This window comes from Stenella coeruleoalba, assembly GCF_951394435.1.
Source record: "Stenella coeruleoalba genome assembly, chromosome: 1".
Lineage (NCBI taxonomy): Eukaryota > Metazoa > Chordata > Mammalia > Artiodactyla > Delphinidae > Stenella > Stenella coeruleoalba.
Window position 1 is genome coordinate 176,898,632 of NC_137169.1, and position 15,836 is coordinate 176,914,467.

At 38.6% G+C, this 15,836-nt stretch overlaps 1 protein-coding gene across 2 annotated transcripts in view; it reads left to right on the forward strand.

The window, feature by feature from the left end:
• The window catches only part of ACBD6 (acyl-CoA binding domain containing 6), a 228,571-nt gene that overhangs the window by 185,803 nt on the left and 26,932 nt on the right, over positions 1-15,836 (forward strand). For both annotated transcript variants that reach the window (XM_079929795.1, XM_079929796.1), the window contains one exon: positions 11,990-12,020. In XM_079929795.1, coding sequence (XP_079785921.1) covers positions 11,990-12,020 — 31 coding nt within the window. The remainder of the gene's footprint in view (positions 1-11,989; positions 12,021-15,836) is intronic.

The window sequence follows — 15,836 nt, forward strand, 5'->3', positions numbered from 1 at the left end:
CATGTTACGCAAGGCACTGTGATGGGCACTGCATGAAAGGCATAGTACTTGCATACAAGAAGTTTACAGTCTTAATGGAAGAGACAGATAAGTACATATAGTGTAAGCTATGCTGCAGTGGTAGAAAAGAGGGGCCCCTAACCCCACCTAAGGAGTCGAGGAGGTTTCCTAAAGAAGATGAACTGAATCTTAAAGACTGAGGGGATTTCCTTTTCTTACAAGATTCCAGACTAAATAATCTGAAGATTTTCCCACTAGAAAATACCCAGAAACGCAGAATAAAATCGCTTTAAATGCATAGCAGAGCTTACAAAAATGCAGGGTAGTTCTCTGAGGGCCAAAACCAAACACAGCTAAGAAACAAACTACAATAGTAAGCCTTAAATTTTTAATAAGCCCAAAGCTTTAAAAAGAAAATGGTAAGTTTAAACCAACACTTGGCTGCCGTGAAAGGAAGGATTGGCCAGTCTCAGTACCCATGAGGTAGAGATCTCTCTAAAAACAGCAGCCACCATCAAGAAGAAGTAGACTTTAAAACTCTGCCCACCAACACAGAGTTGACATGGAGAGGTTTTCTTGGCCTGTACTCCAATCCCAGGAGTGGGAGGTGGGATCGAGAGAGGTTTGCCCTTTTAAAATTTACACTATTGGGTTACCACACCTACCACACCTTACCCAATCACCTTTCCCCACATAACCCCATGCTCCCCACACTCGCTACACCTCAGACAGCCCTGCTACGTTATTCTTTATCCCATAAATATGCTAGCCCCTTGTCTTCCAGGAGCCAGATTTGAGATTTGTTCTCCTGTCTTCTCCTCGGCTGCCTTGTGAATAAGCACTGTCTTCACTGCAAACCTTGGGTGTCTCAGCATTTTGGCTTGCTGTGTTTCTGACAAAGGGAACCTGGCTTGGATAAATCTTCCCAGCAAAGAGAAATCCAAGACACCAAGTCAGATTTTTACCACATTTATCTATGCCGTGTGGCTGACAGTGTCTTGGTGCTCCAGCCAGGTGTCAGGCCTGAGCCTCTGAGGTGGGAGAGCCGAAATCAGGACACTGGACCAACAGAGACCTCCTCGCCCTATGTAATATGAATCGGCGACAGCTCTCCCACAGATCTCTGTCTCAATGCTAAGACCCAGCTCCACTCAACAACCAGCAAGCTCCAGTGCTGACACCCCAAAACACACCACTGGACACGGTCTTGCCCACCAGAAAGACAAGATCCAGCCTCATCCACCAGAACACAGGTACCAGTCCCCTCCACCAGGAAGCCTACACAACCCACTGAACCAACCTTACCCACTGGGGGCAGACACCAAAAATAACGGGAAGTACGAACCTGCTGCCAGCGAAAAGGAGACCCCAAACACAGTAAGTGAAGCAAAATGGGAAGACAGAGAAATATGCAGGAGATGAAGGAGCAAGGTAAAAACCCACCACAGCAAACAAATGATAAGGAAATAGGCAGCCTACCTGAAAAATAATTCAGAGTAATGATAGTAGAGATGATCCAAAATCTTGGAAACAGAATGGAGAAAATACAAGAAATGTTTAACAAGGATATAGAAGAACTAAAGAGCAAACAAACAATGATGAACAACACAATAAATGAAATTAAAAATGCTCTAGAAGGAATCAGTAGCAGAATAACTGAGGCAGAAGAACAGATAAGTGACCTTGAAGATAAAATAGTGGAAATAACTACCACAGAGCAGAATAAAGAAAAAAGAATGGAAAGAATTGAGGACAGTCACTAAGAACTCTGGGACAACAGTAAACACACCAACATTCGAATTATAGGGATCCCGGAAGAAGAAGAGAAAGGGACTGAGAAAATATTTGAAGAGATTATAGGTGAAAACTTCCCTAATATGGGAAAAGAAATAGTCAAGTCCAGGAAGCTCAGAGAGTCCCATACAGGATAAATCCAAGGAGAAATATGCCAAGACACATATTAATCAAACTATCAAAAATTAAATACAAAGAAAAAATATAAAAAGCAACAACAGAAAAGCAACAAATAACATACAAGGGAATCCTCATAAGGTTAACAGCTGATCTTTCAGCAGAAACTCTGCAAGCCAGAAGGGACTGGCAGGACATACTTAAAGTGATGAAGGGGAAAAACCTACAATCAAGATTACTCTACCCAGCAAGGATCTCATTCATATTTGATGGAGAAATTAAAACCTTTACAGACAAGAAAAATCTGAGAGAATTAAGCACCACCAAACCAGTTTTACAACAAATGCTAAAGCAACTTCTCTAGGCAGGAAACACAAAAGAAGGAAAAGACCTACAATAACAAACCCAAAACAATTAAGAAAATGGTAATAGGAGCATACATGTTGATAATTACCTTAAATGTAAATGGATTAAATGCTCCAACCAAAAGACCTAGACTGGCTGAAAGGATACAAAAACAAGATCTGTATATATGCTGTCTACAAGAGACCCACTTCAGACCTAGGGACAGGTACAGACTAAAAGTGAGGGGATGGAAAAAGATATTCCATGCAAATGGAAATCAAACGAAAGCTGGAGTAGCAATTTCTCATATCAGAAAAAATAGGCTTTAAAATAAAAACTATTACAGAAGACAAAGAAGGACAGTACATAATGATCAAGGGATCAATCCAAGAAGAAGATATAACAATGTAAATATTTATGCACCCAACATAGGAGCACCTCAATACATAAGGCAAATGCTGACCGCCATAAAAGGGGAAATCAAGAGTAACACAATAATAGCAGGAGATTTTAACACTCCACTTTCACAAATGGACAGATCAACCAAAATGAAAATAAGGAAACACAAGCTTTAAATGATACATTAAACAAGATGGACTTAATTGATATTTATAGGACATTCCATCCAAGAACAACGGGATACACTTTCTCCTCAAGTGCTCATGGAACATTCTCTAGGATAGATCACATCTTGGATTACAAATCAAGCCTTGGTAAATTTAAGAAAATTGAAAACATATCAAGTACCTTTTCCGACCACAACACTATGAGACTAGATATCAATTACAGGGAAAAAGAAAAACTGTAAAAAATACAAACACATGGAGGCTAAACAATACGCTACTAAATAACCAAGAGATCACTGAGGAAATAAAAAAATACCTAGAAACAAATGACAATGAAAACACGATGGCCCAAAACCTATGGGATACAGGAAAAGCAGTTCTAAGAGGGAAGTTTGTAGCAATACAATCCTACCTCAAGAAACAAGAAAAATCTCAAATAAACAACCAAACCTTAAACCTAAAACAATTAGAGAAGAACCAAAAAACCCCAAAGTTAGCAGAAGGAAAGAAATCATGAAGATCAGATCAGAAATAAATGAAAAAGAAATGAAGGAAACAGTAGCAAAGATCAATAAAACTAAAACCTGGTTCTTTGAGAGGATAAACAAAATTGATAAACCATTAGCCAGATGCATCAAGAAAAAAGGGAGAAGACTCAATAAAATTAGAAATGAAAAAGGAGAACTAACCACTGACACTGCAGAAATACAAAGGATCATGAGAGATTACTACAAGCAAGTCTATGCCAATAAAATGGACAACCTGGAAGAAATGGACAAATTCTTAGAAAAGCACAACCTTCTGAGACTGAACCAGGAAGAAAAAGAAAATATAAACAGACCAATCACAAGGACTGAAATTGAAACTGTGATTAAAAATCTTCCAACATACAAATGCCCAGGACCAGATGGATTCACAGGTGAATTCTATCAAACATTTATGGAAGAGTTAACACCTATACTTCTCAAACTCTTCCAAAATGTAGCAGAGGGAGGAACACTCCCAAAGTCATTGTATGAGGCCACCATCACCCTGATACCAAAACCAGACAAGATGTTACAAAAAAAGAAAACTACAGGCCAGTATCACTGAGGAACACAGATGCAAAAATCCTCAACAAAATACTAGCAAACAGGATCCAGCATCACATTAAAAGGATCATACACCATGATCAAGTGGGGTTTATCCCAGGAATGCAAGGATTCTTCAATATATGCAAATCAATCAATGTGATACACCATATTAACAAATTGAAGGATGGAAAGCATATGATAATGTCAATCGATGCAGAAAAAGCTTTCAACAAATTTCAACACTCATTTATGATTAAAAACTCTCCAGAAAGTAGGCATAGAGGAAACTTACCTCATAAACAACATAATAAAGCCCACATATGACAAACACACAGCCAACATCGTTCTCAATGGTGAAACACTGAAACGATTTCCACTAAGATCAGGAGTAAGAGAAGGTTGCCCACTCTCACCACTATTATTCAGCATAGTTTTGGAAGTTTTAGCTACAGCATCATAAAAGAAAAAGAAATAAAAGGAATCCAAATCAGAAAAGAAGAAGTAAAACTGTCACTGTTTACAGATGACATGATACTATACATAGAGAATCCTAAAGATGCTATCAGAAAACTACTAGAGCTAATCAATGAATTTGGTAAAGTAGCAGAATACAAAATTAATGCACAGAAATCTCTTGCATTCCTATACACTAATGATGAAAAATCTGAAAGAGAAAATAAGGAAACACTGCCATTTACCATTGCAACAAAGAGAATAAAATATGTAGGAATAAACATACCTAAGGAGACAAAAGACCTATATACAGAAAACTATAAGGCACCGTTGAAAGAATTTAAAGATGATACCAACAGATGGAGAGAAATGCCATGTTCTTGGACTGGAAGAATCAACATTGTGAAAATGACTATACTACCCAAAGCAATCTACAAATTCAGTGCAGTCCCTTTCAAACTACCAATGGCATTTTTCACAGAACTAGAACAAAAAATTTCACAATTTGTATGGAAACACAAAAGACCCTGAATAACCAAAGCAATCTTGAGAAAGAAAAATGGAGCTGGAGGAATCAGGCTCCCTGACTTCAGACTGTACTACAAAGCTACAGTAATCAAAACGGTATGGTACTGGCACAAAAACAGAAATATAGATCAATGGAACAGGATAGACATCCCAGAGATAAACCCATGCACATATGGTCACCTTATCTTTGATAAAAGAGGCAAGAATATACAATGGAGAAAAGACAGCCTCTTCAATAAGTGGTGCTGGGAAAAGTGGACAGCTACATGTAAAAGAATGAAATTAGAACACTCCCTAACACCGTACACAAAAATAAACTCAAAATGGATTAAAGACCTAAATGTAAGGCCAGACACTATCAAACTCTTAGAGGAAAACATAGGCAGAACACTCTGTGACATATATCACAGCAAGATCCTTTTTGACCCACCTCCCAGGGGAATGGAAATAAAAATAAACAAATGGGACCTAATAAAACTTAAAAGGTTTTGCACAGCAAAGGAAACCCTAAACAAGACAAAAAGAACCCTTAGAATGGGAGAAAATATTTTCAAATAAAGCAATTGACAAAGGATTAATCTCCAAAATATACAAGCAGCTCATGCAGCTCAATATCAACAAAACAAACAACCCAATCCAAAAATGGGCAGAAGACCTAAATAGACATTTCTCCCAAGAAGATATACAGATAGCCAACAAACACATGAAAGAATGCACAACATCATTAATCATTAGAGAAATCCAAATCAAAACTACAATGAGATATTATCTCACACCAGTCAGAATGGCCATCATCAAAAAATCTACAAACAATAAATTCTGGAGTGGGTGTGGAGAAAAGGGAACCCTCTTGCACTTCTGGTGGGAATGTAAATTGGTATAGCCATTATGGAGAACAGTATGGAGGTTCCTTAAAAAACTAAAAACAGAACTACCATATGACCCAGCAATCCCACTACTGGGCATATTCCCTGAGAAAACCGTAATTCAAAAAGAGTCATGTACCACAATGATCACTGTAGCACTACTTACAATAGCCAGGACATGGAAGCAACCTAAGTGTTCATGAACAGATGAATGGATAAAGATGTGGCACATATATACAGTGGAATATTACTCAGCCATAAAAAGAAAAGAAATTGGATTATTTGTTGTGAGGTGGATGGACCTAGAGTCTCATACAGAGTGAAGTAAGTCAGAAAGAGAAAAACAAATACCATATGCTAACACATATATATATGGAATCTAAAAAATAAAAATAAAAAAGTACCTAGGGGGCAGGACAGGAATAAAGATGCAGACGTAGAGAATGGACTTGAGGACACAGGGAGGGAGAAGGGTAAGCTGAGACAAAGTGAGAGTGGCACTGACATATATACACTACGAAATGTTAGATAGGTAGTGGGAAGCGGCTGCATAGCGCAGGGAGATCAGCTCGGTGCTCTGTGACCTCCTAGAGGGACGGGATAGGGAGGGTGGGAGGGAGACGTAAGTGGGGGGCCTATGGGGATGTATGTATATATATAGCTGATTCACTTTGTTATTTAGCAGCAACTAACACAACAATGTAAAGCAATTATACTCCTATAAAGATGTTAAAAAAAATTTACACTACTTAAAGTGTTCAGACTGCTAATATCTCCGTGGTGTCTGGCAGAAACAAAAGCAAAATCATTCTGGAGGGACAGAATCTCCATCCAGAGAATACAGCACAGAATTTTTCACAGATAAAACCCCACTTAAAATGAATTTACAGTCTAAAATTAGAAAGCACACAGGAAGCAATCAATAATACTCAAATCTCAGGCAGCACCACAAACATCACGTGTAGCATCACCTGCTTCCTCTCCCTGAGCTCAAATAAAAGAAATTTAGGGACTGTAGGTCTACTTAAAATGGTTAAATATATCAAAGATGACTTTTAAAATAGGAGAAAAAAGCAAAACACTATAAGGTTGGAGGAAAGTTTTCAAGCAGAGTGAAGAGCATTTACAGCTGTGGGAGTCGAGATAGGTATTCTTACTGGGAATCAGCAGTCACAAAATTGGGAGGAAGATGACCAAGGCTTGGGTCACAAATTGCCTTGAGTTCTATATTAGGACTCTTGTTTGCAAGTGACAAAAAGATCACATTTGCCTAGAGGGTATTTTGTTGTTGGCTCACCTAACCAAGAAAGGCAAGGGCGTAGCTGGAATGACAAGAACCAGAGACTCACTCTCTCTGGATCTTTCACCACTACTTTCTTCTTTGTGGATACTTCATTCTCTCCTACCGCAGACCAGTTTTCTCCAAAAAGTGGAGAACAGTGCTAGTTGTATAAGTTTTTGGCCCACATCTTTTACTTTTTTTTTTCTTTTTTAAAAAATTGTGTTAAGATATACATGAGAAAATTAACTAAGCATTTTTAGGTGCACAGGTCAGTGGCATTAAGTATATTCACATTGTGTGCAACCATCACCACTACCCATCTCCAGAACGTTTTCGTCATCCCATACTGAAAATCTGTACCCACTGAACAATAACTCCCCATTCCTCCCTCCTCCAGCCCCTGGTAACCACTATTCTATTTCTGTCTCTCTGAATTTGACTACTCTAAGCACTTCATATATAAGTGGGATGCTACAGTATTTATATTTTTGTATCTGTCTTTATTCACTACACCATTTTCTTTTGACCAGAGAGCAAAAGACCTTCTCTGCATACACACTTCTATCTCCTAGCTCCATTTTTTTAAATCCTGAGAGAAAACTCTAATTGATTTGGCTCGAGTGACTTGCTTACTTTTAGACCAGGAGGATGATGGATGCTATGATTTGCTCAGCTTGTGTTCCATGGGTACCCTAGACTCTTCCTCAATTGTCTGTGTGTACATATCTTCTCATAAAGCTCTTCCTTGTTCTTTCTATCTAAAATAGCATCCCAGGGCTTCCCTGGTGGCGCAGTGGTTGAGAATCTGCCTGCCAATGCAGGGGACACAAGTTCGTGCCTCAGTCCAGGAAGATCCCACATGCCGTGGAGCGGCTGGGGCCGTAAGCCATGGCCGCTGAGCCTGCGCGTCCAGAGCCTGTGCTCCGCAACGGGAGAGGCCACAAAAGTGAGAGGCCTGCGTACCGCAAAAAACAAAACAAAAAATAAAATAGCATCCCACATCACGCTAGACTCTATTATGCCTTTTTTTTTTTCAGAGCACATATCACTACCTATTATAGAATAGATTTATTTGCTTACTACTTCACCTATCACTAGTATGTAAGATTTATAACATGAAAGACCTTCTCTGTTTTTGTCACCTCTTTGTTCCCAGTACCTAGAACAGTGCCTGGGCCATAGTAGGAGCTTAATAAACATTTTTAATTAATCAGTTGGAAGTTGGGGTGGAGATAGAGATTTAGTATTCATTGGTAAAAGTGACTAAAATAAGTTAATTATGCTTCCACCTCTCTAGTGAAGATAAACAATTACAAATAGAATGAAACTGAACTTTGAGTATATATGAACACAGTGATTAAACAAGAAAGTTATGCACAAATAGCAAGAGAACGTTTCTAAAGAGGATAATTGTGGAAAATATAACCTTGCATGATGGATGCATGAGTTAGAGTCTTGAAACTGCAATAGATTAAACTCTTTCTGAAATTGCTTTCTGATGCTGGGCATTTAAGCTATAAATGTGAATGTATAAACGCATCAAATGTGTGTACCCATATACACACACACACACACTTTTACAGATTAACTCTGTAAACTAGCAAAGCAGATATGAGTCTAAAGCCATAATGGGCAGTGCAGTTCTTTCAAAACTGCCCTTGGCCATAGTGAGGCAAGGCAAGTCCATATACTCTGGAGTACAACTTCACACTGTTGTGCTGCCCCACATAATCATCTCTTCAATCCTGTTTACTGTAGCTGCCTCAGCTCTCTTCTCCTACCTGCCCTTAACCTCAAGGGCAGGGCAGGGCAAGGCAGAGAGGAGCTGGGAGCAAAGTAGAGGCTGTATTGAAAAACACAAAAAAGTAGTAGACAAAAATTATCTCTTCCTGCCTTCTTGATGCTGCTTTCCGTCTTTTACTCCCCTTAGAGTTTATTATTATCCTTATGATGTGTAATGGGCATCCCAAACATAGCCACTGTTGCACCTCAGAAGAGTCTACCCTACTCACAGGGTTCCTCAAAATTACTTCTTTCATATCTCCTCCCACCCACCCACCCCTCACCTCCAAATCCAATGAGAACTCTTATTCCCTAGTAGGAAACAGTTTAATTAAACTGTATTGCCTCAAAGTTGTTTCTCTACCCCCACCAGCTGTTATCCCTGCCAAGCTTCTCTAGGTGTTAAAAAGCTCTTAAGGCATGACTTTTTTCTTACTACCTATCTGAACCAGAAAATAAGCTCTCTGTGGCAGCTTTTTGCTTTTCTTCTTAGGAGATTAAATAGAAAGAACCACACCCAAAACCTTCTGGGAACCAACTGCCACATTCAGCTTTTAGGAAATGGGAAAGGTAGATATGGCTTGTCCAAGAGTAGTTGATTTAAATCATAATACCACCCTGTCTCAGTTATTCACAATAATGGTTAATCATTTATTCTTAATTACCAGGGGCTTAATAATGGCCATGCACATACTAAATGCATATCAACTAAACTACTAAATTCTACTTTTCACCTGTACTTAATCCTGATTATGTGTTGCTCATGTAATGTGATCACCTGCTCTCAGCTTAAGAAATATCATTGCTTAGATGGAAAGATATACCATGTTCTTGGATTGGAAGAATCAACATTGTGAAAATGACTATACTACTCAAGGCAATCTACAGATTCAATGCAATCCCAATCAAATTACCAATAGCATTTTTCACAGAACTAGAACAAAAAAGTTTTAAATTTGTACGGAAACACAAAAGACCCTGAATAGCCAAAGCAATCCTGAGAAAGAAAAACAGAGCTGGAGGAATCAGGCTCCCTGACTTCAGACTGTACTACAAAGCTACAGTAATCAAAAGAGTATGGTACTGGCATAAAAACAGAAATATAGATCAGTGGGACAGGATAGAAAGCCCAGAAATAAACCCACACAGCTGTGGTCAACTCATCTATGACAAAGGAGGAAAGAATATACAGTGGAGAAAAGACAATCTCTTCAATAAATGGTGCTGGGAAAACTGGACAGCTACATGTAAAAGAATGAAATTAAAACACTCCCTAACACCATACACAAAAATAAACTCAAGATGGATTAAAGACCTAAATGTAAGACCGGATACTATAAAACTCTTAGAGGAAAACGTAGGCAGAACACTCTTTGACATAAGCTGCAGCAATATCTTTTTGGATCCACCTCCTAGAGTAATGAAAATAAAAACAAAAATAAACAAATGGGACCTAATTAAACTTAAAAGCTTCTGCACAGCAAAGAAAGCCATAATCAAACTGAAAAGACAACTCATAGGATGGGAGAAAATATTTGCAAACAAAGCAACCGACCAAGGATTAATCTCTAAAATTTACAAACAGCTCATTCAGCTCAATATCAAAAAAAAAAAAAAACCAACCAAAAAGTGGGCAGAAGATCTAAATAGACATTTCTCTAAAGAAAGACATACAGATGGCCAAAAAGCACATGAAAAGATGCTCAACATGGCTAATCATTAGAGAAATGCAAATCAAAACTACAATGAGGAATCACCTCACACCAGTCAGAATGGCCATCATCAAAAAGTCTACAAACAATAAGTGCTGGAGAGGGTGTGGAGAAAGGGAACCCCTCCTACACTTTTGGTGGGAATGTAAACTGGTACAACCACTATGGAGAACAGTGTGGAGGTTCCTTAAAAAACTAAGAACAGAACTACCATATGACCCAGCAATCCCAGTCCTGGACATATATCTGGAGAAAACCATGGTTTGAAAGGATACATGCACCCCAGTGTTCATTGCAGCGCTGTTTACAGTAGCCAAGACGTAGAAGCAACCTAAGTGTACATCGACAGAGGAATGGATATAGAAGATGTAGTACATATATACAATAGAATATTAGCCATAAAAAATGAATGAAATAATGCCATTTGCCACAAAATGGATGGACCTAGAGATTATCATACTAAATGAAGTCAGAAAGACAAATATCATATGTTATAACTTATATGTGGAATCCAAAAAAATGATACAAATGAACTTATTTACAAAACAGAACAGACTCAGAGATTTCAAAAACTTATGTTTACCGAAGGGGAGAGGCGGGGGGAGGGATAAATTAGGAGTTTGAGATTAACATAGACACATTACTATATATAAAATAGATAACCAACAAGGACCTGCTGTATAGCACAGAGAACTCTACTCAATATTCTGTAATAACCTATATGGGAAAAGAATCTGAAAAACAATAGATACAGGTATACGTATGACTGAATCACTTCGCGGTACACCTGAAACTAACAACATTGTAAATCAACTATACTCCAATATAAAATAAAAGTTAAGTTAAAAGAAATAGCATTGCTAAAAAAGACTTATCTGTGCTCTAACTAGTTTATGTAGTTAGAGTATCTTGGTTTTAAAGGAATAAAAAAATTAACTGAACAGTTGGAGTTTCCTGAGTATATGTGGGAACTTTTGACTTTAACAACTTGTAGGACTTTGTGTGATTTGAAATCACATTTCTTTATGATATTTGATATGATTGGGAAACCTAGTGTTATAAGCCTGGAATAAGTGAATCTTTGAAAAGGGATTAAAAAGCTACTAACTCTTACTGTAAATCATAGACTTCTTAGATAGGTTTTGGGAATGTGCTTAGAAAACAACACTATAATACTAGCAAGATAAGTGATATACAGAGTCCATTTTTTTGCCACTAACTGCAGGTCTGGTCATCCTGTCACTCTAACTGTAGCTGCTGCAGTGTACAAGTCACCATTCAGCATTCTCCTTTTCTCCTAGATGGAGAGTTTGGTCAAAAGTTACTGTGAGGCTCAGAGAACTGACTTCCTTTCCTGTATCTTTTAAACCTATGGAACTTTGGTATATCATATATATTTGCTGTAGCGTATGTACCTTCATACTTTTGCAATACCTTAGGTTCTAAAATATACTGTTTGTTTCTTTTATAGGACAATGAAGGTCAAACAGCTCTACATTATGGTAAGATGCTTTTAAATTATTACTAATTATATTTGACTTTTCTCTATTTGTTTATCTCAATTTTGTCCAGCCCAACATAGTGCTTAGAAAAATGCCTAGCCACTAGCAGAAATACAGTAACTTAAAAAAAAAAAGAAAAAAAACAGATTAATAACCTGTAAAGTTGGAGATAGGTTAAAATTCTTATGGACACATTCACAGTAAATTGAGCATTTCTGTACAATCAATAGAAATGGAGGCTCCTCCAATCTCCTTTTGAAAATTTATTATTTCATTCTTGCTACTGTCAGTGACAAGTAAGATGCTAATCACTGTCACTTAGGGGCTAGAATCTCTCCTATAAGAAATGCTTTCTTGATGTAGTTGAAGTGAAGAAAAATAGATTTTATTTTTTAACTTATTTCCCCTATTAACTGATTAGCGTGGTTAACTAATCTTCACTTAAGTAATCTGTAAAACAGAGGATAATCTGTAATGGAAATAATATGGCTCTCGAAGAGCTACTGGGTAATTTCAGTGAGGTAAAAGATATTGAAGTATTTTGTAAACTGTAAAGTACCAGAAAAAGTGTTGTTACTTTTAATCTATTTGGGTGTGAATATGGTTGAATGAAAGACAGCCATCGATATTTAAACCAGAATATATCAAGAACATCTCCCAGTCAGTAAGAAAGACAATCAGGGCTTCCCTGGTGGCACAGTGGTTAAGAACCTGCCTGCCAACACAGGGGACATGGGTTTGAGCCCTGGTCCGGGAAGATCCCACATGCTGCAGAGCAACTAAGTCCGTGTGCCACAACTACTGAGCCTGCGCTCTAGAGCCCACAAGCCACAGCTACTGAGCCCGTGCACCACAACTACTGAAGCCCGCGCCTAGAGTCCGTGCTCCGCAACAAGAGAAACTACTGCAATGAGAAGCCCGCGCACCACAACGAAGAGTAGCCCCCGCTCACCACAACTAGAGAAAGCCCGTGTGCAGCAATGAAGACCCAACACAGCCAAAAATAAATAAGTAAATAAAATAAATTTATTAAAAAAAGACAATCAAATGGAAAAAATAGACTCCAAAAAACAGATAGTCAGCTTACAAATGGGAAGAGCCAAATAACCGATAAACAAGATGCTCACCTTCACCAATAACTTTCAAGAACTATGAATAGTCTGACATTGTACTCTGCTTGCAGACTAACAAATTAGCTTGGTACAGTCTTATGGATGCTGGCAAAAGACACACAACTCATGGATCAGAGACAAAAGACTATTATTCACAGCATAGCAAGCAGCATGAGCTTTGTGTTTGTGTTATTTCCCCTTGAGTCCCACTGGAGCTATGAAGAAAAGCCCAGGTAGGTCCTGCACACATAGTGCATCATAGCTTAGAAATCCTAAGCTTAGGGAACTCTAGTCTTTTATAATAAGCTGCCAGAAGACCTGCTCAACCTTTGCTCTGGAGAACACATATGTTTATTGTACTGGACAATAAACAAACCTGCCTTCCACTCTGGAAAGAAACAGTACCTCTGTTGTTGAAGGCTGTTCACTATATAAACATTTTTGGAAAGATAGTCCAGAATAAAAGCTGTCATGACCTTTGCTCACAAGGGGTGCAGAAACATGAGAGTCCCTCGGAGAATTGTCTCCCAACGATAATCAGGGAATGCAGGTTAACACATTTAGATATAACTTCACACAGATTGGCACCATGTAAACATTTACAAAGATTAATATTAGGATGTAGAGGAACAAGAACTCTCGTACATTGCTGTTGTGTCAACTGTTGCAATCACTTTGGAGATGAATTTGGCAAAGTCTAGTGAAGTTGAAGGTACACATACCATACAATCCAGCAATTTCACTTCTAGTATATTCCCTAGAAATACTCCCCAGAATGTATATAATGAGACATAATTAAGAACATGTATTGCAGCATTACTTGTAATAGCCAAAAACTTGTTTAATTAGCCTTTATATTCCTCTGTATTCTGTACTTAAAATAGTTAATTTAAATTGCATATATATACACACATATATGCATACATGTATATTCTGTGTTACCAAATGCCTTTGAAAGGTGTGCCATTAAAAATGTGCATATCCAGGACTCCCCTGGTGGCGCGGTGCTTAAGAATCCGCTTGCCATTGCAGGGACATGGGTTCAATCCCTGGTCTGGGAAGATCCCACATGCCACAGAGCAGCTAAGCCCGTGCTACACAACTACTGAGCCTGTGCTCTAGAGCCCATGAGCCACAGCTACTGAGCCCACGTGCTGCAGCTACTGAAACCGGCACGCCTAGAGCCTGTGCTCCGCAACAAGAGAAGCCACCACAATGAGAAGCCCGCGCACCGCGACGAAGAGTAGCCCCCACTCGTCACAACTAGAGAAAGCCTGCGTGCAGCAACAAAGACCCAAGGCAGCCAAAAAAAAAAAAAATGCCTATCTATCACAGTATACAGGTAATCACTAGGCTCCTTTCTATAAACAGCCCTCCGAAGTAATTATTGTTTTCCCCAGTTTATAAATGAGGAAATCAAAACTCAAAGAAGTTAATAAACTTACCTAAGGGAGCCAGAGATTCAAACCCATATGTCTAAATTTACCAGGAAAGGAGAGAAAAACAAATGCCTTCCCCTGCCTCCTTCCACAGCACTCACATTTCTCACTCTGCAAAGGTGTTTATAGAATTCTGTCAGATAGCTCCTCTGACATCACCAAATGCTGGCTACTCTTAACTCTAATTTTCGACCCAGGAAAAAACGTTTCTCAGCTACCTCCCTAGCTGTTTGAACTTGACCTAAGTCAAACAACCACAGATAATCTGAAAGGGAAAAAAGGAAACTCTTCAACAGTGGTTGTGAGGCCCTCGGCCTAAAATTCAGGGCTGCGCCTTCTTCCTGCTGCCTGGCTTCAAGAAGCCAGGCAAACTTTTTATTTCAATATACGTGCATAAGGTCCAGAGTTCACTGCTCGGCTTAGAAAGACAACTCCGCCAATGCAACCACGTGCTGTGCTAAATCAGTTCTTACTTTCATCCCCTCATTCCTTCTTTCATCCACTCATTAGACATTTTTTAGTGCCTTCTCTGTGGCACGTTTTGTGTTTTCCTTTCATTTCTCCATCCAGAAACTGTAGAAACAGTTAAACCAGACTAAATATGCCCTTGAGAATGTAGATGAGTCACTCTGTCATCCCTAGTTAACCGTTAGGGGTGAATGCCTTTACAGAGGTGGGAATGTGTCCATTTAAGTTTGACATGTGTAAACTTCATTTCTGTGGAGCAGCAGGGTTGGGAATTTTTTTTTTTTTTGGCTGCACCGTGCGGCGTGTGGGACCTTAGTTCCCTGACCAGGGATCAAACCCACACCCCCTGCATTAGAAGCACAAAATCTTAACCACTGGACCGCCAAGGAAGTCCCTCAAAGGTCTTTCTGACTGGCTTCAAAATAAGCTGTATATTCTTTATGTACTGATATGGAAAAATCTCTAAGATATATTGTTAAGTGAAAGGAATAAGGTGCAGAACAGTGCATATACTGTGCTGCCATGAATATATCTGTACACATTTGCTAGTAAATAGAATGATACACAAAAAGTGAATGTTGGTTGCCTAAGGGAAGCAGTGTGGAGCTAGAATACAAGCGCAGGATAAAAGTGTTTTCCTATAAACCCTTTAATGACTTCTGTATTTGGAACTGTATGCATGTATCTATTTGAAGATTCAGTTTAAATTATTTTAAATTTAAATTATTTTAAATCTAAATATCATAGGCTCTATTAGTACTATAAATACAACTTAATTATATTTCATTCATTCAACA